Raw genomic sequence first — 23003 nt, forward strand, 5'->3', positions numbered from 1 at the left:
AAATTGGCTTAGTCGTTAAGGTTGTAAAAGTTCTGGAAGTGACAGTCTTAAAAACACAATATTTGAATAATCAAATCATTATCTAGTTTATCGTTATTTCCTTTAGAAAATAAAAACAAAACCGTTGATGTGATGTTTGATTTCAGATTCAAATCAAATAAACGAGGAACGACTCTTTACTCGTTTTGTATCTTGTCATCTAATATGAAATATTCATTGGGCAAAAAGTACACAGACCTGTAACAAATAATCAAAATAATTTATTTTGATTCGAAATTTGGCTCAAACTATGTAGCTGCCACTGTCCGGTCTCCCTACATATGCCGCATTTAAAACAACTGGGTACCCGGAAAAAAAACCCAGGTCAAATCATGACGTCAGTGATCTTCAGGTCGGAGCTCTAGACAGAGGCCCGAGTTGGATGACTGTTCAAATCGATTTTTCCCCAGTCGGAGCTAGTTTTTTCCCCCGAGTTCCCAGTGATTTTGAACGCTCCGAAGTCGGAGATTTCCTAATTCCCCGTTGTTTTGAACGCGGCAATAACATGACCACCACTGTGCTGCTCCACAGCAAGCAACTGTAGAATTCAACATGGCTGCCTTGCACGATCAGTAAGGGAGTTATTTTCAAGTCAGAAGCGGATAGTTAGCGTTTCACTATCTAAATCCAGAGAGAAATACATTTTCGTAGCCTGGGCCTATCAAGCAGACCGCGATGGCTCAGTGCGTACAGTCGGTGCAGGAATTCATCCAGGACTCGTTTGTCCCGATGGTGGCGGTCCTGTGCAGCGAAGATGCGGAGAAAGTGACTCGTAAAAACAACCTGAATTTCTCGGAGCTGCTAAGGCCCTTCTGCCGGTTAACATCCGAAGGTAAGGGTTTTGACACACAACAACTAAACGTTTTTATGCTCAAGACCAACACATTACACAGGGACATCTTAAACCAAGCTATGTTTGCGGCATTGTGTGTTCACAATTGTTAACTAGTTAGCATTAGCATGATGTTGTCCTCCTAGCCAACTAAGCTAACGTTAGCCAATTGCATTTATCGCCGTCACTTGGCTGTGTCAAGTCAAGTGACAGGAAGGGCTAACCAGCAGTAGCATACGTGGTGTTGAAACAGGAGCCTTGTCTTGTTTCTTGAATGTGTCACACGATAGGGCCCACTGACACCCGAGATGTCTGCCAGTGTACGGCTGCAACCGCCTTGGGTGCATTTGTAGCGTTTGTTAGTTAAAATTGCTTTCGTTTCAACGCAGCGGGGAAGAGGCCCAAGTCCATTAGGGCCGGGGATGGGAGGGACGACTTGGGAGTTAGCTAAGCTTCGCCTGTCATGCTAATTTAGCTAACTAAATTGCTTAGACACCCTTCCTTGAAGTTATCTGCTTGCTAGTTAGCCAAATTCAGAGGTGTTTAGCCAACTAACACAGTCGTCTCGTGTGACACTGCCACTGACTGAGCAACGCCCAACAACAACATTTGACATAACGTAGCTAGCAAGCTCGCTAACTGGCTAAACAAGATGGATTCTGAGACAGAAATAGACATTCAGTTGAACTTGGATTAAGCAGCCACTAGCCAGAGTGTCTTTGGCTAGAGTAGATGACGGTTGTATTCGTAATTCGGTTTAATGCTGGTTTACCACTGGCATTTAAAACGCCAGGTTACTCATGGCTTGGTTCCTCACTCATTATGTAATCTAGCTAGCTACCAACCCATATCCATCCCGTAGGTATCATATATTTGCAAAGGGCAAGGCCTACCAATCACGTCTAGTGTTTTATTTTTGCTATGGTTCAAGTGAAATTGGAAAACCGCCGTGTTTTGCAAACAACAAGGCTCTAGGTTTTGATTATCAGGCTGTGATAAACTCACAGCCATAAGTGTCATTGCCCTATCATAACCCTAGTTGTCTAATAATGAGTCCTCTCATAGACACAATTTACATTAGATTAATCAAATGTATAATCTCCCCAAGAGAAGAAGAGGAGCAGGAAACAAGGAGTGGCAATTTCACAAAATTCCAGAGAATAAGCTCTTGGTGTGTGTTTAAATTCCAACACATTTAATCTCATTTCTGGAGGAATGTGTCCAGATTGTAGATGGGGCTGACTTGGAGGACATCACTGTGAAGAAGTGCCACAGTGTTTTCCGTAGAGCCCCAAAGTGGAGGGGTCATAATACCCTTAAAACCTAGCAGGGATTTTAGAAACACTTAAAATAAGGGCTGTGTTTCGTGTAGACTTACCCTGGCGTGACGTTTTGATAACCATTTAAATCTCTCTCGGGCAAGGTGACATTCATCAATATATTCAGCTCTATTTACTCTGATTTGAAAATGCTAATTAGCATCAACGTAGACATCATGCCAAACTACAAATCCCTGCAAGATCCTGCGTGTCATCTCTAGCTGACACCTTTGCTAAAAGCTATTGTGTCAAACAGTGGCGACCAGTCATTCAGTGCAGGTGGGGCAGAACCACACTTGTTTTGAGCCCCACCTTTCTAGCCCCAAAAAATAAATCCTATTTTTTGCCATTAAGGGTCACGCATCAGTTTGCAAACAATGTAAAACATATATTTTTTTGTGCAGAATTTTTGTTAATAAAGCCGTATACTAACTTGGTCTCTTTTTTTTTGCTTAAGGCAGCTCCAAAATGCAGGTGTTTCAGCCTAGCTCAGTGCTTTCTGTAGTGGTGGGACAGCCAGCGGAAGATACGGAGCCTAGGGGTTGGTACTTTCTCTAGTTGCGCCGTGATTGGCTCAGTCTTCTGTCACTCATGGGGATACTATGTCATTGCCAAATCTAAGGGTAGAGCTTGAATATTCAAGCCCCTTGGGTGCTGCCATGGAGTTACATTAGAAGTGCCCTCAAGAAGGCACAAGGTCATTGGCCACAGATAAAGTGACGTCAAATCACGTTATATCTACGTTATATCTATCATACTTTCAAAATCTTAGCTAGCAAGCTAGCAGTCATCATGAATCAAGTCAACAATCTACTGGCAAATCTTTTTTTTAATCCTTTTCATATGAAGAGAAATTATAAATAAAACCGATCGGTGCTCATCGGCCATTGGACATAAAAATTACACAAGTTGGAAATCACAAATTCAAAAATCAAATCAAAGTTGATTTGTCACGTGTGCCGAATACAACAGGTGTAGTCCTTACAGTGAAATGCTTACTTACAGGCCCTAACCAACATTGCAATAAAAAAAAAAAAAAAGGTATTAGGTTAACCTCTCTAGGCTAGGCGGGACGAATTCGTCCCACCTACGTAACAGCCACTGCCAGCCTGTGGCGCGATTTTCAAAACCTTAAAAATCCTATTACTTCAATTTCTCAAACATATGACTATTTTACAGCCATTTAAAGATAAGACTCTCGTTAATCTAACCACACTGTCCGATTTCAAAAAGGCTTTACAACGAAAGCAAAACATTAGATTATGTCAGCAGAGTACCAAGCCAGAAATAATCAGACACCCATTTTTCAAGCCAGCATATAATGTCACCAAAACCCAGAAGACAGCTAAATGCAGCACTCACCTTTGATGATCTTCATCAGATGACAACCCTAGGACATTATGTTATACAATACATGCATGTTTTGTTCAATCAAGTTCATATTTATATCAAAAACCAGCTTTTTACATTAGCATGTGACGTTCAGAACTAGCATACCCCCCGCAAACTTCCGGGGAATTCGCTAACATTTTACTAAATTACTCACGATAAACGTTCACAAAAAGCATAACAATTATTTTAAGAATTATAGATACAGACCTCCTCTATGCACTCGATATGTCCGATTTTAAAATAGCTTTTTGGTGAAAGCACATTTTGCAATATTCTAAGTACATAGCCCAGGCATCACGGGCTCGCTATTTAGACACCCGGCAAGTTTAGCACTCACCATAATCATATTTACTATTATAAAAATGTCATTACCTTTTGTTGTCTTCGTCAGAATACACACCCAGGACAGCTACTTCAATAACAAATGTTGGTTTGGTCCAAAATAATCCATCGTTATATCCGAATAGCGGCGTTTTGTTCGTGCGTTCCAGACACTATCTGAAATAGTAAAGAAGTGTCACGCGCTTGGCGCAATTCGTGACAATAAAATTCTAAGTATTCCATTACCGTACGTCGAAGCATGTCAACCGCTGTTTAAAATCAATTTTTACGACATTTTTCTCGTAGAAAAGCGATAATATTCCGACAGGGAATCTCCTTTTCGGCAAACAGAGGAAAAAATCCCAAAGGCGGGGGCGGTCGGGGTCACGCGCATAAGCTAGTGTCTCTTGATGGGCCACTTGAGAAAGGCGATAATGTGTTTCAGCCTGGGGCTGGAATGACGACATTCTGTTTTTTCCCGGGCTCTGAGAGCCTATGGAAGACGTGGGAAGTGTCACGTTAGAGCAGAGATCCTTAGTAAATGATAGAGATGGAAAAGAAGTTCAACAAATGGTCAGACAGGCCACTTCCTGTAAAGGAATCTCTCAGGTTTTGACCTGCCATTTGAGTTCTGTTATACTCACAGACACCATTCAAACAGTTTTAGAAAATTTAGGGTGTTTTCTATCCATATGTAATAAGTATATGCATATTCTAGTTACTGAGTAGGAGTGGTAACCAGATTAAATCGGGTATGTTTTTTATCCAGCCGTGTCAATGCTGCCCCCTAGCCCTAACAGGTTAACAATAGATAAGTAAAGAAATAAAAACAACAGTAAAAACACAGTGAAAAATAACAGTAGCAAGGCTGTATACAGGCAGTGGTTAGTCAGGCTAGTTGAGGTAGTATGTACATGTAGGTATAGTTAAAGTGACTATGAATATATGATAAACAGAGTAGCAGTAGAGTTAAAGAGGGGTTGGTGGGTGGCGGACACAATGCAGATAGTCCTGGTAGCCAACGTGCGGGGGCACCGGTTAGTCAGGCTAATTGAGGTAGTATGTACATTAATGTATGGTTAAAGTGACTATGCATGTATGATAAACAGAGAGCAGCAGCGTAAAAGAGGGGTTGGGGGGGCGGGCCAATGCAAATAGTCCGGTAGCCGTTTGATTACTTGTTCAGGAGTCTTATGGCTTGGGGGTAAAAGTTGTTGAGAAGCCTTTTGGTCCTAGACTTGGTGTTCCGGTACCGCTTGCCATGTGGTAGTAGAGAGAACATTCTATGACTGGGGTGGCTGGGGTCTTTGACAATTTTTAGGGCCTTCCTCTGACACCGCCTGGTGTAGAGGTCCTGGATGGCAGGCAGTTTAGCTCCATTGATGTACTGGGCCGTACGCACTACCCAGGATGCTCTCTATGTTGCATTTGTAGAATTTTTTTGAGGATCTGAGGACCAATGCAAAATCTTTTTAGTTTCCTGAGGGGGAGTAGGCTTTGTCGTGCCCTCTTCGCGATTGTCTTGGTGCGTTTGGACCATTCTAGTTTGTTGGTGATGTGGACACCAAGGAACTTGAAGCTCTCAACCTGCTCCACTACAGCCCCGTCAATGAGAATGGGGGCGTGCTCGGTCCTCCTTTTCCTGTAGTCCACAATCATCTCCTTAGTCTTGATTATATGTTGAGGGATAGGTTGTTATTCTGGCACCACCCGGCTAGGTCTCTGACCTCCTCCCTATAGGCTGTCTCGTCGGTGATCAGGCCTACCACTGTTGTCATCAGCAAACATAATGATGGTGTTGGAGTTGTGCCTGGCCAAACAGTCGTGGGTGAACAGGGAGTACAGGAGGGGACTGAGCACACACCCCTGAGGGGCTCCAGTGTTGAGGATTAGCGTGGCCGAGGGTGTTGTGGTGTTGAATGCTGAGCTGTAGTTATTGAAAAGCATTCTCAATTAAGTGTTCCTTTTGTCCAGGTGGGAAAGGGCAGTGTGGAGTACAATAGAGATTGTATCATCTGTGGATCTGTTTGGGCGGTATGCAAGTTGGAGTGGGTCTAGGGTTTCTGGGATAATGGTGTTGTGAGCCATGACCAGCCTTTCAAAGCACTTCATGGCTACAGCCGTGAGTGCTACGGGTCTGTAGTCATTTAGGCCTGCATGAGAGCTGATGCTCTCATGCATGCCTCAGTGTTGCTTGCCTCGATTCGAGCATAGAAGTAATTTAGCTCGTCTGGTAGGCTCGTGTCAATGGGCAGCTTGCAGTTGTTTCCCTTTTGTAGTCTGTAATAGTTTGCCACATAAGACTAGTGTCGGAGACGGTGTAGTACGATTCACTCTTAGCCCTGTTTTGGCGCTTTGCCTGCTTGATGGTTTGTCGGAGGGCATAGCAGGATTTCTTATAAGCCTCTGGGTTAGAGTCCCGCACCTTTAAAGCGGCAGCTCTACCCTTTAGCTCAGTGTGAATGTTGCCTGTCATCCAGGGCTTCTGGTTGGGGTATGTACGTTCAGTCACTGTGGGGACGACGTTCTCGATGCACTTATTGATAAAGCCAGTGACTAATGTGGTGTACTCCTCAATGCCATCGAAAGTATCCCAGAACATGTTCCAGTCTGTGGTAGCAAAACAGTCCTGTAGTTTAGCATCTGCTTAATCTGGCCACTTTTTTTATAGACCGAGTCTCTGGTGCTTCCTGCTTAAATGTTTCTTGTAAGCAGGAATCAGAAGGATAGAATTGTGGTCAGATTTACCAAATGGAGGGAGAGGGAGAGCTTTGTATGCATCTCTGTGTGTGGAGTACAGGTGATCTAGAAATGTTTTTTCCCTCTGGTTGCGTATTTAACATGTTGATAGAAATTTGGTAGAACTGATTTAAATTTCCCTGCATTAAAATCCCTGGCCACTAGCAGCTCCACCTCTGGGTGAGCGGTTTCCTGTTTGCTTATTTCCTTATACAGCTGACTGAGTGCAGTCTTAGTGCCAGCGTCTGTGGTGGTAAATAAACAGCCACGAAAAGTTTGGCTGAGAACTCTCTTGGCAAATAGTGTGGTCTACAGTTTATCATAAGATACTCTACTTCAGGCGAGCAAAATCTAGAGACTTCCTTATATTTCGTGCACCGGTCTGCACCAGACAGACTGAAATTACGGATTGACTCTTATCCGCTCGTCGTCCTCTTATGCCATAGTTTGTACATCTCAATGGTCAGTTGGAACTAGATGTTGACTGATTTAATCGGAATGTCGGAGTAATTAGGGCCGATTTCAAGTTTTCATAACAATCGGTAATTGGCATTTTTGGGTGCCGATTATGGCGGATTTATATTGCAATCCACGAGGAGACTGCGTGGCAGGCTGACCACCTGTTACGTGAGTGCAGGCAGCAAGGAGCCATGGTAAGTTGCTAGCTAGCATTAAACTTATCTTTTAAAAAACAATCGATCTTAACATAATCACTAGTTAACTACACACGGTTGATGATATTACTAGTTTAACTAGTTTGTCTTGCGGTGCATTTAATCAATGCGGTGCCTGAAATTGACACTTCTCTTGCGTTCAGTGTAAGCAGAGTCAAGGTATATGCAGCAGTTTGGGTCGCCTGGCTCGTTGCGAACTGTGTGAAGACCATTTCTTCCTAACAAAGACGGTAATTAATTTCCAGAATTTTACATTATTATGACATAACGTTGAATGTGTAACAGCAATATTTAGACTTAAGGTTGCCACCCGTTCGATTAAAATGCGTAACGGTTCTGTATTTCACTGAAAGAATAGTTTTTTAAATTTTATTTTTTTAAATGATAGTTTCCGGATTTGACCATATTAATGACCTAAGGCTTGTATTTCTGTGTGTTTATATTATAATTAAGTCTATGATTTGATATTTGATAGAGCAGTCTGACTGAGCGGTGGTAGGCAGCAGCAGGCTCATAAGCATTCATTCAAACCGCACTTTTCTCTGTTTGCTTGAAGCACAGCACTGTTTATGACTTCAAGCCTATCAACTCCCGAGATTAGGCTGGCAATACTATAGTGCCTATAAGAACATCCAATAGTCAAAGGTCTATGAAATACAAATGGTATAGAGCGAAATAGTCCTATAATAACTACAACCTAAAACTTCTTAACTGGGAATGTTGAAGACTCATGTTAAAAGGAACCACCAGCTTTCATATGTTCTGAGCAAGGAACTTAAACGTTAGCTTTTTTACATATTGCACTTTTACTTCTCCAACACTGTTTTTGCATTATTTAAACCAAATTGAGCACGTTTAATTATTTATTTGAGACTAAGTACATTTTTATATTAAGTTAAAATAAGTGTTCATTATTCATTCAGTATTGTTGTAATTGTCATTATTACAAATATATATTAACTTTTTTATCGGTATTGGCTTTTTTGGTCTTCCAATAATCGGTATCGGCGTTGAAAAATCATCTGTTGACCTCTAGTAGAAACCACATTTGTTTAAGCAAGTCAGCCATATCAGCAATGTATTTTTTTAAAGCCATTAAATGAGGCTGAATGAACTTTTTCGCTGCCAGAAAGGCTCTGCTGATAGCCAGGTGTAGCAGTGGTAAGGTGTTGGGACTGCTATTGGGATTGCTATTGGAACCGCTTTATGTAGACTCTAACAGTGTGTGGGCACCATTTGTCACTGTGATAGTGCAACTAATGTGTTTCGTGTTGTGGTATGGGTTTGTTGGCATGCATCTAAAACATTTTTTATTTACTTTGCCCCACCAAGATTTACATGCTAATTGCCACTGGTGTCAACTTAAAACATAGCCCTTATTTTAAGTGTTTCTGAAATCCCCCTATGGGTAATAACAATTAGAACCATTTCCCTGTTTGACCCCAAGGTTTTATGGGTATGACTCATACTGTGGTACTCTATTTGCGCCGGCTGTCGGTTAGACTAATTGTCGGCTACATTTTCCACTAAGCTACTTTTCAGTTTAGTTTCAATTTGCTAGTCCCTCGTGCCCTCTCCCGCTTGAATGAATGATATGCATCTTCTAGCGATCTATTGATTGGATGGGCGCCTGTCAGTCACAAAGCGAGCGATGACAGGGAAACACAGCAGAGAGGAAGAGTGGGGTTTCTCTTCTGCCAACAATCTTGTCCAAAAATAAGCCCAATGGGCTTATTTTGGTCTGTGTGTGTTCACAAATCCACCAATTTGTGTAGGCGTTTGCAATGATGATAAATGGAAAGGCTTTCCTAAAAACCTTCTCAATGAAATGTTAACTACAAAGTAGCCGATGCTTACCTGGCAGAATGATATCATGATTATTTTCATCAATCCAGTGGATATTTGCTTTGCAAACTCTTTGAGAGGGAAAACCAATGTAGGCTATTTACTTCCCTTCCCTTTTCTGTTTTAATAAATGGCATCTTTTGAAACAAATATTGTAGCAATTCATATCTTGCATTAAATAAGACTAACTGAAGAAAGAGGGGAGAAAAACGACTGATATTTTTATGTTCAAATGTGGGTGGGGTTAAATGTGGAATGCCTGGTCAAGTGCACAGCCAACACTTCATGTCCTTTCAGAGAGGTCACCATTCTAACTTATCTATAAATTAATATATTAATTGTTGCCCAAAACCTTGCCACAGTGCCAAAGGTAAGATTTCTCAATTTCTGCATAATATTTAGTGTGTATTGACAAATGAATGAACTACTTTTACTGTAACTGTTTAGCTCACTGATATATCTTAGCTAACAATTGTTAATCTTATTAAATTATGCTATACAGCCAAAACGACTATCTATTGCTAGACTAGAGATACGCCCTAGCTATAGTTAGTCATTGGTTGCACATCTAACTAGCTGGAATGAAGCAAGGGTATGAATAGTAGACATGCAAGTGTATCCATTCACTGTTTACAACAGGTTTTCAGCTACCCAGACCTGTCTGATCAGCCTGATGGGGTGCCGTTGGTTTGTCCAGTTTACACCTGTGCTAATCTGTGTGTATAGCAATGGAATTAAACATCCAACCAATGCATCAAGTGTCGTGCTGTAGGTCCACCACACACCCGAAGGGTTGTGGGGTCCTGTCCAGAAACAACCCCTAGACATAGACACTTGTTGAGATCTGAGACAATTGGACACGTGTAAGCAAAATTCCACCAAGCCTATCAGAGGGTAAGATGGCGCGCTTAGTGTCACCACCCATCAATCCCTCTCAGATCTCACGTTTCTCGACTCTGGGCAGTAAGGGTTGTTTCTGGACAGGCCATGGGTATTATGGTAGCTCAGTCAGTCTGGCACTGTCAAAAAATATGAATAGTTGTCATAATTGCTTCGTCTGTCCTTGGGAGAATCTCAATTGCATTTCCTTGATTCATTGCATCCTCTCTCCTCCTCAAAATCCATTGAATGAGGTCAGTTTCCTCCCCTCTCACCTTCTTATCCAATGGGTTTTGAGAAGGAGAGAGGATGTGAGGAATGAAGGAAATGCAATTGAGATTCTCTCTCCCCTTGTTTCCACCATTCATCACCTCATAGCACATGGGAGAGGGAAGGTTCTTCCCCTCAGGCTCCAATGCACTTTCAAGTAGAGGCAAGTTATGGAGGAAACATGGACAAAGGACGCAAGAATGTGATGTCTAGTTTTCTCACACACACACACACGCTGCTTGAAGTGTTTACTGATTATTTGGATTTATTTAACTAGTCAAGTCAGTTAAGATCGAATTCTTATTTACAATGACGGCCAAACCCGGACGACACTGGGCCAATTTTGCACCGTCCTATGGGACTCCCAATCATGGCCGAATGTGATACAGCCTGGATTCGAACCAGGGACTGTAGTGATGCCTCTTGCACTGAGATGCAGTTCCTTAGACTGCTGAGCCAAATTATAATTTAATTATTGGTTATTATTGTCAATGTTTTTTGTTGTTGTTGACAGAACCCATTGTATAATATGAACTAAAGAAATGCTGTTTTTCTTTTGCATTCTTCTGGGAGGTTTAGCATGGCTGGAAATGATAGAGAAGTTGACTATTTGAAGCACAAATAGACCAGGCTACTAGGCATGACAAAAACAGTGTCCATGTGACATTTTGAATGATTGTTTTGTTGTTGCTAGGAGTTATGGCCTCATTGTGCCTATCGAGACTCTTATTCCGGTAACTACACATGTGAAGCTGCAAGAAAATCCTATTTAAATCTGTCATACCTTTTTGAAATGTTGACCTTGATGTTACACATTTGCCTATTTATGGATAGAAATACCTATTTCAGATACAATAAAGGCATTAGAATGTACCAGAGGCTGCCACAAATATAGCTCCTTCTGCACTAAACATCACACTGGATGCAAGCCTCCCTGGACCCCCCTGGGCTGGGGGCACTGGCTGGCTACTCTTTCTATTTGCTCGCTGCTCTGTTCTTGTGGAAAACACTACTACCATAAGTTACATGGCCAGTTGCTACTATAACCTCACATGAACAAAGCTTTATTTAGCAAAATATCATGTATGTGAATGCCAATAAGTGTTTTTTTTTTTTTTGTGTGTGTGGGTGGTGGGGGGGGGGGGGGGGGGGGGGGGGGCGTGCGTGCGTGCGTATGTATGTGAGACTCGGTGCATGCTCAGTTGTCCGGTTGTCCTCACCCTTGATAATGTTAGTGGTAGTCAAAAGTAGTTAGGCATTGGCCCTCAGTCTTGTTTAACACTTTTCATTTGATCTGTCATAGGTTAGTTTATGTAAGGGACCCTTATTTATCATATATAGGCCTAAACATCTTCACTGACATTAACCAAACTAACCACATCCCCTTCCTTTTTAAAGTAACTGCCCAGTGTTTCTAGATATGATATGTAATTACTTACAATATGTGTGAAATCGTTTTCCTTCCAAAAATGGGTAACTATGTTAAAAAGCAGCTTTTGTGTTGGAAAGGGTGTACCCCAACAACAGAATGGTGGGGCGTATACCGGTCATTAACAATATTCATGCAATTAGACCACTGATTGGCCAGCTCATCCTTCTCAGGAGTATGATGTCATACTTTGAAGAAATGGCAAGCATTTTGAAATGTCTGTTTTGAGATACAAGTTTGAGGTGGTATTTTAAGTGTTTCTTTGGGGGGGGGGGGGTTCTCCAAATTATGCATTGGCCACATACGAGTATAAGACTAGTCAATAACTTTATTTGGGTATGAGTTAACAGAATATGAACTTTTCAAAAGTGAGGTTTTACTGGACAGTTACTTTAAAATCTGACTGCCTATATACAGTGGCAAGAGAAAGTATGTGAACCTCTTGGAATTACCTGGATTTCTGCATAAATTGGTTATAAGATTCGAACTGATCTTCATCTAAGTGACAACAATAGACAAATGTAGTGTGCTTAAGCTGACACAGCAATTATTGTATTTTTCTTGTCTATATTGAATACATAATTTAAACATTCACAGTGTAGGTTGGAAAAAGTATTTGAGCCCCTAGGCTAATGACTTCTCCAAAAGCTAATTGGAGCCAGGAGTCAGCTAACCTGGAGTCCAATCAGTGAGACGAGATTGGAGATGTTGGTTAGAGCAGCCTGATGCCTCATTGCCTGATGCCTCGAACAAAAGATATCTCAGAAGACCAAATATTAAGAATTGTTGACTTGCATAAAGTTGGTAAGTGTTACAAAATTATCTCTAAAAGCCTTGATGTTCATCAGTCCACGGTAAGACAAATTGTCTGAAAATGGAGAAAGTTGAGCACTGTTGCTACTTTCCCTAGGAGTGGCCATCCTTCAAAGTTGACTGCAAGAGCACAGTGCAGAATGCTCAATGAGGTTAAGAAGAATCCTAGAGTGTCAGCTAAAGACACAGAAATCTCTGGAACACGCACACATCTCTGTTGACGAGTCTACGATACGTAAAACACTAAACAAGAATGGTGTTCATGGGAGGACACCACGGAAGAAGACTGCTGTCCAAAAAAACATTGCTGTACGGCTGAAGTTTGCAAAAGTGCACCTGAATGTTCCACAGCACTACTGGCAAAATATTCTGTGGACAGATGAAACTACAGTTGTTGTTTGGAAGGAACACAACACTGTGTGGAGGAAAAAAGGCACAGCACACCAACATCAAAACCTAATCTCAACTCTGAAGTATGGCGGAGGGAGCATCATGGTTTGGGGCTGCTTTGCTGCCTCAGGGCCTGGACAGCTTGCTATCATCGACAGAAAAATGAATTCCCAAGTTTATCAAGACAGCCTTACATTCTCCTGCAAAATATCTGTCCGCCAATTGAAGCTCAACAGAAGTTGGGTGACGCAACAGAACAACGACCCAAAACATAAAGTTAATCAACAACAGAATGGCTTCAACAGAAGAAAATACGCCTTCTGGAGTGGCCCAGTCAGATTCCTGACCTCAACCCGATTGAGATGCTGTGGCATGACCTCGAGCAGTTCACACCAGACATCCTAAGAATATTGCTGAACTGAAACAGTTTTGTAAAGAGGAATGGTCTAAAATTCCTCCTGTCCATTGTGCAGGTCTGGTCCACAACTAACAGAAAACATTTGGTTGAGGTTATTGCTACCAAAGTAGGGTCACCCAGTTTTTAAATCCAATGGTTCACATACTTTTCCCACCCTGCACTGTGAATGTTTACACGGTGTGTTCAATAAAGACATGAAAACGTTTAATTGTTTATTAGTTTAAGCAGACTGTGTTTTTCTATTGTTCTGACCTAGATGAAGATCAGATCAAATTTTATGACCAATTTATGCAGAAATTCTGGTATTTCCAAAGGGTTCACATACTTTGAGTTTCTTACAATTGAAGAAAGGGCCCATGGACTCTTGATCTAGTGGTATGGAAGACTACATAAATTTGGTCTTTAACTTGTCATGGTCTCAACTCACTGGGTCTGGATCTTGGGACCAATGTCCTGGTATAAATCTTGTTTTTGGCTCCTGGATATTACCTTGATCTTTTGTTTACAAACCATAAGCCACTCAATTTGAAGAAGACAATGCTCTCTGATCATCAGCTGATCACTCCCAACCCATAGGAAACCCACCCAGTTGACTAATTTTAAATGGCAATGTCGATAGTAAACAAGTTAATGCCAAAATAAAGATGGGTAAAGTGATAATCTAAACATCTAACATAATTAATTAGATGCATAAGTAATTCAATCAAGTTTCAGATTCATATAATAAAAATCTGACTGGGTAAAATAGATTTTCTCAATTCAATTTAAAGGTTTTGAAAATGAGGTAAATGTATGTTTTTACTATTTTAATTTGATATGCAAATAAAATGTCAACAATTCATCTTTAATTGAAGTTTAATCAAAATGATCACTACTGTGCATGATTCATCCTTTATCACTGAATCATTAGAGGTGAGTTAAATAAACGATGTCGAGGAGAGGCTGCCCTCCCTTTTCGGTGAAAAGATTTTCTGAGTTTTTACCAGTTAGCCCTTACTAAAACTGCTACACTACAGCTGCTCCAGTCAGAACAGTTACTGGGTATGTGAGGCTTAACATTTTTAGGAGGGTATAATGCTCTTATGCATTACTAAAGAAATGAAAATCTAAGTTTACAGTATAATTTGAGGATCTTTACACCAGACATCCTAAGTATATTGCTGAACTGAAACAGTTTTGTAAAGAGGAATGGTCTAAAATTCCTCCTGACCATTGTGCAGGTCTGGTCCGCAACTACAGAAAACATTTGGTTGAGGTTATTGCTGCCAAAGGAGGGTCAACCAGTTATTGATTCCAAGGGTTCACATACTTTTCCCACCCTGCACTGTGAATGTTTACATGGTGTGTTCAATAAAGACATGAAAACGTTTATTAGTTTTAGCAGACTGTTTGTCTATTGTTGTGACCTAGATGAAGATCAGATCAAATTTATGCAGAAATTCAGGTATTTCCAAAGGGTTCACATACTTTCTCTTGCCACTGTATGTGTTTCAGCATGTTCGATGGGATCAATTTTAAACAAGACGTTGTTTTGAGATGCAAGATAACTGATTCTAGACTACATTGACTGTATATCTCAAACACACTTTCTGTCTCGTAGGTCACATGAGGGACCCCAACAACCAGGTGCAGGTGGTGAAGAACCTTCGCATCAGCGTCAACAATGTGGTGACACGCCCTTCTGTCCCTGCCTCCGGCGTCCCTGGCCATGCCCACCGACGGCTGCTCAGCGAGGTGGTGTTGACATGCCAACCGGCTGAGGGTGGTGTTGCCAATGTCATTACTGCTGGCGACTATGACCTCAATATTAGTGGTGAGTATATCGAGAAGCGGGGATGAGGGTGGGTTTAGAAGCAGGAGAGAGGGCAAGGGATGGACTGAGCAACATGGAATGGCAAAAAAAGAGGTGGTCTTGAGAGTGAAAGGGAGAGAAGACATGGGGTACATTCAATTAGTTGCAGTGGTTTCAGAAAGTATTCACAGCCCTTGACTTTTTCCACATTTTGTTGTTACAAGTTGGGATTTAATTGCCTTTTTTTGTCAACGATCTACACAAAATACTCATGTCAAGGTGGAAGGAAAATTAGAACATTTGTAAAAATAAAATCTTCATTACATAACTATTCAACACCCCTGAGTCAATCCATGTTAGAATCACCTTTGGCAATGATAACAACCAAGTTTTTTTGGGTCTCTAAGAGCTTTTCACACCTGGATTGTGCAACATTTGCCTAATTATTATTTTCTAAATTCATCAAGTTCTGTCAAATTGCTTGTTGATCATCGCTGGACAACCATTTTCAGGTTTTGCCATAGATTTTCAAGTAGATTCAAGTCAACTGTAACTCGGCAACTCGGGAACATTCACGGTCTTCTTGGTCAGCAACTCAGTGCAGATTTGGCCTTGTGTTTTAGGTTATTGTCCTGCTGAAAAGTGAATTCATCTCGCAGTTTCTGGTGCAAAGCAGACTGAACCAGGTTTTCCTCTAGAATATTTGCCTGTGCCTAGCTCCATTCTGTTTATTTTTATCCTGAAAAACGACCTAGTCCTTAACTCCGCTAGCGGAACGCCTCACCAATATCCAATGGTAGAGCGTGGCGCGAAATACAAAAACCTTAAAAATGCTATAACTTCAATTTCTCAAACATATGACTATTTTACACCATTTGAAAGATAAGACTCTTGTTAATCCAACCACATTGTCCGATTTCAAAAAGGCTTTACAGCGAAAGCAAAACATTAGATTATGTCAGAGTACCCAGCCCAAAATTTTCAAAGCAAGCATATATGTCACAAAAACCCAAACCACAGCTAAATGCAGCACTAACCTTTGATGATCTTCATCAGATGACACTCCTAGGACATTGTTATACAATACATGCATGTTTTGTTCAATCAAGTTCATATTTATATCAAAAACCAGCTTTTTACATTAGCATGTGATGTTCAGAACTAGCATACCCACCGCAAACTTCTGGTGAATTTACTAAATTACTCATCATAAACGTTGACAAAATACATACCAATTATTTAAAGAATTATAGATACAGAACTCCTTTATGCAATCGCTATGTCAGATTTTAAAATAGCTTTTCGGCGAAACCACATTTTGCAATATTCTGAGTACATAGCTCAGCCATCACAGGCTAGCTATTCAGACACCCGCCAACTTCGGGGCTCATTAAACTCAGAATTACTATTAGAAAAATTGGATTACCTTTGCTGTTCTTCGTCAGAATGCACTCCCAGGACTTCTACTTCAACAACAAATGTTGTTTTGGTTCCAAATAATCCATAGTTTTGTTTGTGCGTTCAGGTCACTATCCAAAGGGTAACGCGCGAGCGCATTTCGTGACAAAAAATGTCAATGTTCCTTTACCGTACTTAGAAGCATGTCAAACGCTGTTTTATAATAAATTTTTATGCTATTTTTCTCGTAAAATAGCGATAATATTCCAACCGGACAATGTTGTATTCATTCAAAGAGGGAAAGAAAAAAAATGGCAGTCTCGTGAACGCGCATCTTCAGTCTCTCTGTCACCAGGCAGACCACTGACAAACTGAGCTGCTGTTATCTGCCCAGAGACAGGAGACTCGTCAATCCGGTTTCTGAAGGCTTTAGAGAGCCAATGGAAGCCTTAGAAAGTGTCACGTAACAGCACAGATACTGTAATTTTGATAGAGATGCAACAGAAGGACTACAAATTGTCAGACACGCCACTTCCTGCTTGGAATCTTCTCAGGTTTTGGCCTGCCATATGAGTTCTGTTATACTCACAGACACCATTCAAACAGTTTTAGAAACGTTAGGGTGTTTTCTATCCAAATCTACTAATAGTATGCATATTCTCGTTTCTGGGCAAGAGTAGTAACCAGTTTAAATCGGGTACGTTTTTTTATCCGGCTGTGAAAATACTGCCCCCTATCCCAGACAGGTTAACGATTACAAGCATACCTGTAACATGATGCAGCCTCCACTATGCTTGAAAGTATGGAGAGTGGTACTCTGTATTGTGTTGTATTGGATTTGCCCCAAACGTAACACTTTGTATTCAGGAGAAAATTGCTTAGCCACATTTTTTTGAATATTTCTATGCTGTACAGGCTTCCTCCGTTTCATTGTCAATTAGGTTAGTGTTGTGGAGTAACTACGATGTTGTTGATCCATCCTCAGTTTTCTCCTTTCACATCCATTAAATGTTTTAAAGTCACTATTGGCCTCATGGTGAAATCCCTGAGTTGTTGTTTTCCTTCCTCTCCAGCAACTGAGTTAGGAAGGATGCCTGAGTCTTTGTAGTGACTGGCTATATTTAAATTTTTTTGAAGAAAAAAAAAAAATTGGAGGCTGATCAGCTTTAATATTGTGGACAGAAGGTTGCCTCTGTCAATGTATTGTTTGCATTTCCAATCCCCCATATGAAATGCTTACTTTACAATCCCTTAACCTGCAGTGCAGTTCAAGAAGAGTTAAGAAAATATTTACCAAGTAGACAAAAATATAAAAAGTAACACAATAAGAATAACAATGAGGTTAAATACAGGGGGCACCAGTACCGAGTCAGTGTGCGGGGGTACAGGTCAGTTGAAGTAATTTGTACATGTAGGTGGGGGTGAAGTGACTATGCATAGATGATAAACAGCGAGTAGCAGCACTGTACAAAAGGGGTGGGGGGGTCAATGTAAGTTGTCCGGTGGCGATTTTTATTAATTGCTCAGCAGTCTTATGACTTGGGGGTAGAAGCTGTTGAGGAGCCTCTTGTTCCTAGATCTAGCGCTCTGGTACCGCTTGCCGTGTGGTAGCAGAGAAAACCGTGTATAACTTATGTGACTGGAGTCTCTTACAATTTATGGGCTTTCCTCTTACACCGCCTACTATATAGGTCCTGGATGGCAGGAAGCTTGGCCCCAGTGATGTACTGGGCCGTTTGCACTACCCTCTGTAGTGCCTTAAGGTCAGATGCCGAGCAGCTGCCATACCAGGTGGTGATGTAACTGGTCACGATGCTCTCGATGGTGCAGCTGTCAAATCTTTTCAGTCTCCTGAGGGGGAAAAGGTAGGTGTTTAGTCCCAGAGTCCTTAGCTTAGTGATGAGCTTTGTGGGCACTGGTGTTGAACGCTGAGCTGTAGTCAATGAACAGCATTCTCACATAGGTGTTCCTTTTGTCCAGGTGAGAAAGGGCGGTGAGGAGTGCAATAGAGATTGCATCATCTGTGGATCTGTTGGGGTGGTATGTGAATTGGAGTGGGTCTAGGGTGTCCGGGAGGATGCTCTTGATGTGAGCGGTAATCGGGGCGGTAATCATTTAGGGAGGTTAGCTTCGCTTCCTTGGGCATGGGGACTATGGTGGTCTGCTTGAAACATGTAGGTTTTACTGACTGGGTCAGGGAGAGGTTGAAAATGTCAGTGAAGACACTTGCCAGTTTGTCCGCGCATGCTTTGAGTACATGTCCTGGTAATCCGTCTGGCCCAGCGGCTTTGAATGTTGACCTGTTTAAAGGTTTTGTTCACATCGGCTGCCGAGAGGGTTATCACACAGTCATCCAGAACAGCTGGTGCTCTTGTGCATGCTTCATTGTTGCTTGCCTCGAAGCGAGCGTAAAAGGCATTTAGCTCGTCTGGTAGGCTGTCACTGGGCAGCTCGCGTCTGGGTTTCCCTTTGTAGTCCGTAATAGTTTTCAAGCCCTGCCACATCTGACGAGCGTCGGAGCATGTGTAGTAGGATTCAATCTAAATCCTGTATTGATGCTTTGCTTGTTTGATGGTTCGTCTGAGGGCATAGCGGGATTTCTTATAAGCGCCTGGACTAGTCTCCCGCTCCTTGAAAGCGGAAGCTCTAGCCTTTAGCTCGATGCAGATGTTGCCTGTTATCCATGGCTTCTGGTTGGGATATGTACGTACAGTCAGTGTGGAGACTACGTCATCGATGCACTTATTGATGAAGCCGATGACTGAGGTGGTGTTTTCCTCAATGCCTTTGGATGAATCCCGGAACATATTCCAGTCTGTGCTAGCAAAACAGTCCTGTAGTTTAGCATCTGTGTCATCTGACCACTTCCTTATTGAGTGAGTCACTGGTACTTCCTGCTTCAGTTTTTGCTTGTAAGCAGGAATCAGGAGGATAGAATTGTGGTCAGATTTGCCAAATGGAGGGCAGGGGAGAGCTTTGTATGCATCTGTGTGTGGAGTAAAGGTGGTCTAGGATTTTTTTTTTTCTTCTCTGGTTGCACATGTGACATGCTGGTGTAAATTTGGTAAAACTGATTTAATTTTGCCTGCATTAAAGTCCCCGGCCACTAGGAGCGCCACTTCTGGTTGAGTATTTCCTTCTTTGCTTATGGCCTTATAGAGTTGGTTGAGAGTGGTCTTATTGCCAGCATCCGTTCTGTGGTGGTAAATAGACGGCTATGAATAATATAGATAGTGTGGTCTACAGCTTATCATAAGGTACTCTACCTCAGGCGAGCAATACCTCGAGACTTCTTTAATATTAGACATTGCGCACTAGCTGTTATTGACAAATTGACACACAGCCCCACCCCTCGTCTTACCAGAGGTAGCGTCTCTATTCTGCCGGTGCATAGGAAATCCCGCTAGCTTTGTATTGTCCATATCGTCGTTCAGCCACGTCTCGGTGAAATATAAGATGTTATCGTTTTTAATGTCCCGTTGGTAAATTAATCTTAATCGTAGGTTATACGTTTTATCATCCAATGATTGCACGTCAGCAAGAAGAACGGACAGCAGTGGGAGTTAACTCGCTTGCCTATGGGTCTTTAGAAGGATGCCCGATCTGCGGCCCCTTTTCCTGCGTCTTTTCTTCACACAAAAGGCTGGTCCTGTTCCAGTGAAAGCAGGATATCCTTCTCTGAAGGCTATTCCATGTGAAATTGCCAAGAAACTGAAAATCTCGTACAACGCTGTGTTCTACTCCCTTCACAGAACAGCGCAAACTGGCTCTAACCAGAATAGAAAGAGGAGTGGGAGGTCCCGGTGCACAACTGAGCAAGAGGACAAGTACATTAGAGTGTCTAGTTTGTGAAACAGATGCCTCAAGTCCTCAACTGGCAGCTTCATTAAATAGTACCCACAAAATACCAGTCTCAACGTCAACCGTGAAGAGGCGACTCCGGGATGCTGGCAATCTTTCTATTCTGGTTAGAGCCAGTTTGCGCTGTTCTGTGAAGGGAGTAGTACACACCATTGTACGAGATCTTCAGTTTCTTGGCAATTTCTCGCATGGAATAGCCTATTTCTCAGAACAAGAATAGACTGACCAGTTTCAGAAGAAAGGTATTTTTTTCTGGCCATTTTGAGCCTGTAATCAAATCCACAAATGCTGATGCTCCAGATACTCAACTAGTCTAAAGAAGGCCAGTTTTATTGCTTCTTTAACCTGTTATGGCTAGGGGGCAGTATTTTCACGGCTGGATAAAAAACGTGCCCGATTTAATCTGGTTACCACTCCTACCCAGTAACTAGAATATGCATATACTTATTACATATGGATAGAAAAACCCCTAAAGTTTCTAAAACTGTTTGAATGGTGTCTGTGAGTATAACATAACTCATTTGGCAGGCAAAAACCTGACAAGGTTTCAGGCAGGAAGTGGCCTGTCTGACAAGGTGTCGTTCTTCTTGTCTCTGTTTATTGAAGAGTGAGGATCTTAGCTGTCCCGTGACACTTCCTACGGCTGCCATAGGTTCTCAGAAGGCGGTAAAAAGCTGAATCGTGGCTTTGCAGGCTCTGGCTGAAACAAAGTAGCGCATTTGGGTAGTGGCTGGTTACAGTACTGTGAGACTCAGGCGCGTGCCCGCGTCGACCGAATGCTTTGTTTTCTTTCCTCTGTTTAGCTAAAAGGAGATTCCCGGTCGGAATATTATCGCTTTTTTTACGAGAAAAATGGCATAAAAATGGATTTTAAACAGCGGTTGACATGCTTCGAAGTACGGTAATGGAATATTTCGATTTTTTTTGTCACGAATTGCGCCACGCGCGCGACCCTGATTTACCATTTCAGATAGTGTCTGGGACGCACGAACAAAACGCCGCTATTCGGATATAACGATGGATTATTTTGGACCAAACCAACATTTGTTATTGAAGTAGCAGTCCTGGGAGTGCATTCTGACGAAGACAACAAAAGGTAATGAAACTTTTATAATAGTAAAGCTGATATTGGTGAGTGCTAAACTTGCCGGGTGTCTAAATAGCTAGCCCGTGATGCCTGGGCTATGTACTTAGAATATTGCAAAATGTGCTTTCACCAAAAAGCTATTTTAAAATCGGACATATCGAGTGCATAGAGGAGGTCTGTATCTATAATTCTTAAAATAATTGTTATGCTTTTTGTGAACGTTTATCGTGAGTAATTTAGTAAAATGTTAGCGAATTCCCCGGAAGTTTGAGGGGGGTATGCTAGTTCTGAACGCCACATGCTAATGTAAAAAGCTGGTTTTTGATATAAATATGAACTTGATTGAACAAAACATGCATGTATTGTATAACATAATGTCCTAGGGTTGTCATCTGATGAAGATCATCAAAGGTTAGTGTTGCATTTAGCTGTCTTCTAGCGGAACGTCTAGATGTAAGAGGTTAATCAGAACTACAGTTTTCAGCTGTGCTAACATAATTGCAATAGGGTTTTCTAATGATAAACTTGGATTAGCTAACACAACGTGCCATTGGAACACAGGAGTGATGGTTGCTGATAATGGGCCTCTGCACGCCTATGTAGATATTCCATTAAAAATCAGCCGCTTCCAGCTACGATAGTCATTTACAACATTAACAATGTCTACACTGTATTTCTGATCAATTTGATGTTATTTTAATGGACAAAAAATTGCTTTTGTTTCAAAAACAAGATAATTTCAAAGCGACCCCAAACTTTTTAGCTGTGTTTGTGTACACACAACACTTTTTTTTTTCTTTTTAATATACCTTTATTATTCCCCGCAAACCCTACCACCCCTCCCCCCCAGTTGGAGTAAACGAATAAACAATAACACCTAGGCTTCTACTTCCAGCTTATACATACTATACACATCTTACAGACACAATCTATTTTACAATCTATTTCAGATGTCCATGCAGTTTGATTTCTATTTGCCATGTATTTGTAACTGTGCTATTTCACAAAAGTTCTGAACCTATATACATTTTACAGACCCTGTATGTTTTATCTTGTTATTATTAGTCCCACCCTTCAGCTCCATTCAACCCCTCCCATCCCTCTCTAAACACCCTCCATTTTGGAATTCTATTTGCCTTATATTTTTCAACTGTGCTGTGATGCTTCACCGAAGTAATGAACCTTTTTTATTCTCATAGTTTCTACAGATTGTAAATTTAAAAACTTTTTTGCTGAAATAATTATTATTTATCTATGACTTTTTAAATTACCCAGTATTGCTATCTGCAGCGTTAGCTCTAGGTAAATGTTGCAATTCTTCAGCCATTCCTGGATCTGTGACCAAAATCAAGCTACATATGGACAGTACCAAAATAAACAATCTAATGACACTGCCTCCTCGCAGCAAAATCTGCAGAGCTGGGAAGATTGTATCCCTGTGTGTGTGTGTGTGTGTGTGTGTGTGTGTGTGGTGTCATTTTCTGTGTCAATTCATAAACCATGTG

The 23003-nt window shown here is 41.5% G+C and overlaps 1 protein-coding gene across 3 annotated transcripts in view; it reads left to right on the forward strand.

Annotated features, from left to right (window-relative positions):
• Positions 1–400: 400 nt before the first annotated feature.
• The window catches only part of LOC106584195 (trafficking protein particle complex subunit 8), a 106172-nt gene continuing 83569 nt past the window's right edge, over positions 401–23003 (forward strand). Inside the window, exons 1-2 of one of the 3 annotated variants that reach the window (XM_014169191.3) lie at positions 401–871; positions 14961–15173. In XM_014169191.3, coding sequence (XP_014024666.1) covers positions 715–871; positions 14961–15173 — 370 coding nt within the window. In that variant the 5' untranslated portion in view covers positions 401–714. The remainder of the gene's footprint in view (positions 872–14960; positions 15174–23003) is intronic. The other 2 variants (XM_014169189.3, XM_014169190.3) reach the window with 2 other exon arrangements.

This window comes from Salmo salar, chromosome 23, assembly GCF_965601325.2.
Source record: "Salmo salar chromosome 23, fSalSal1, whole genome shotgun sequence".
Taxonomy (NCBI): Eukaryota; Metazoa; Chordata; class Actinopteri; order Salmoniformes; family Salmonidae; genus Salmo; species Salmo salar.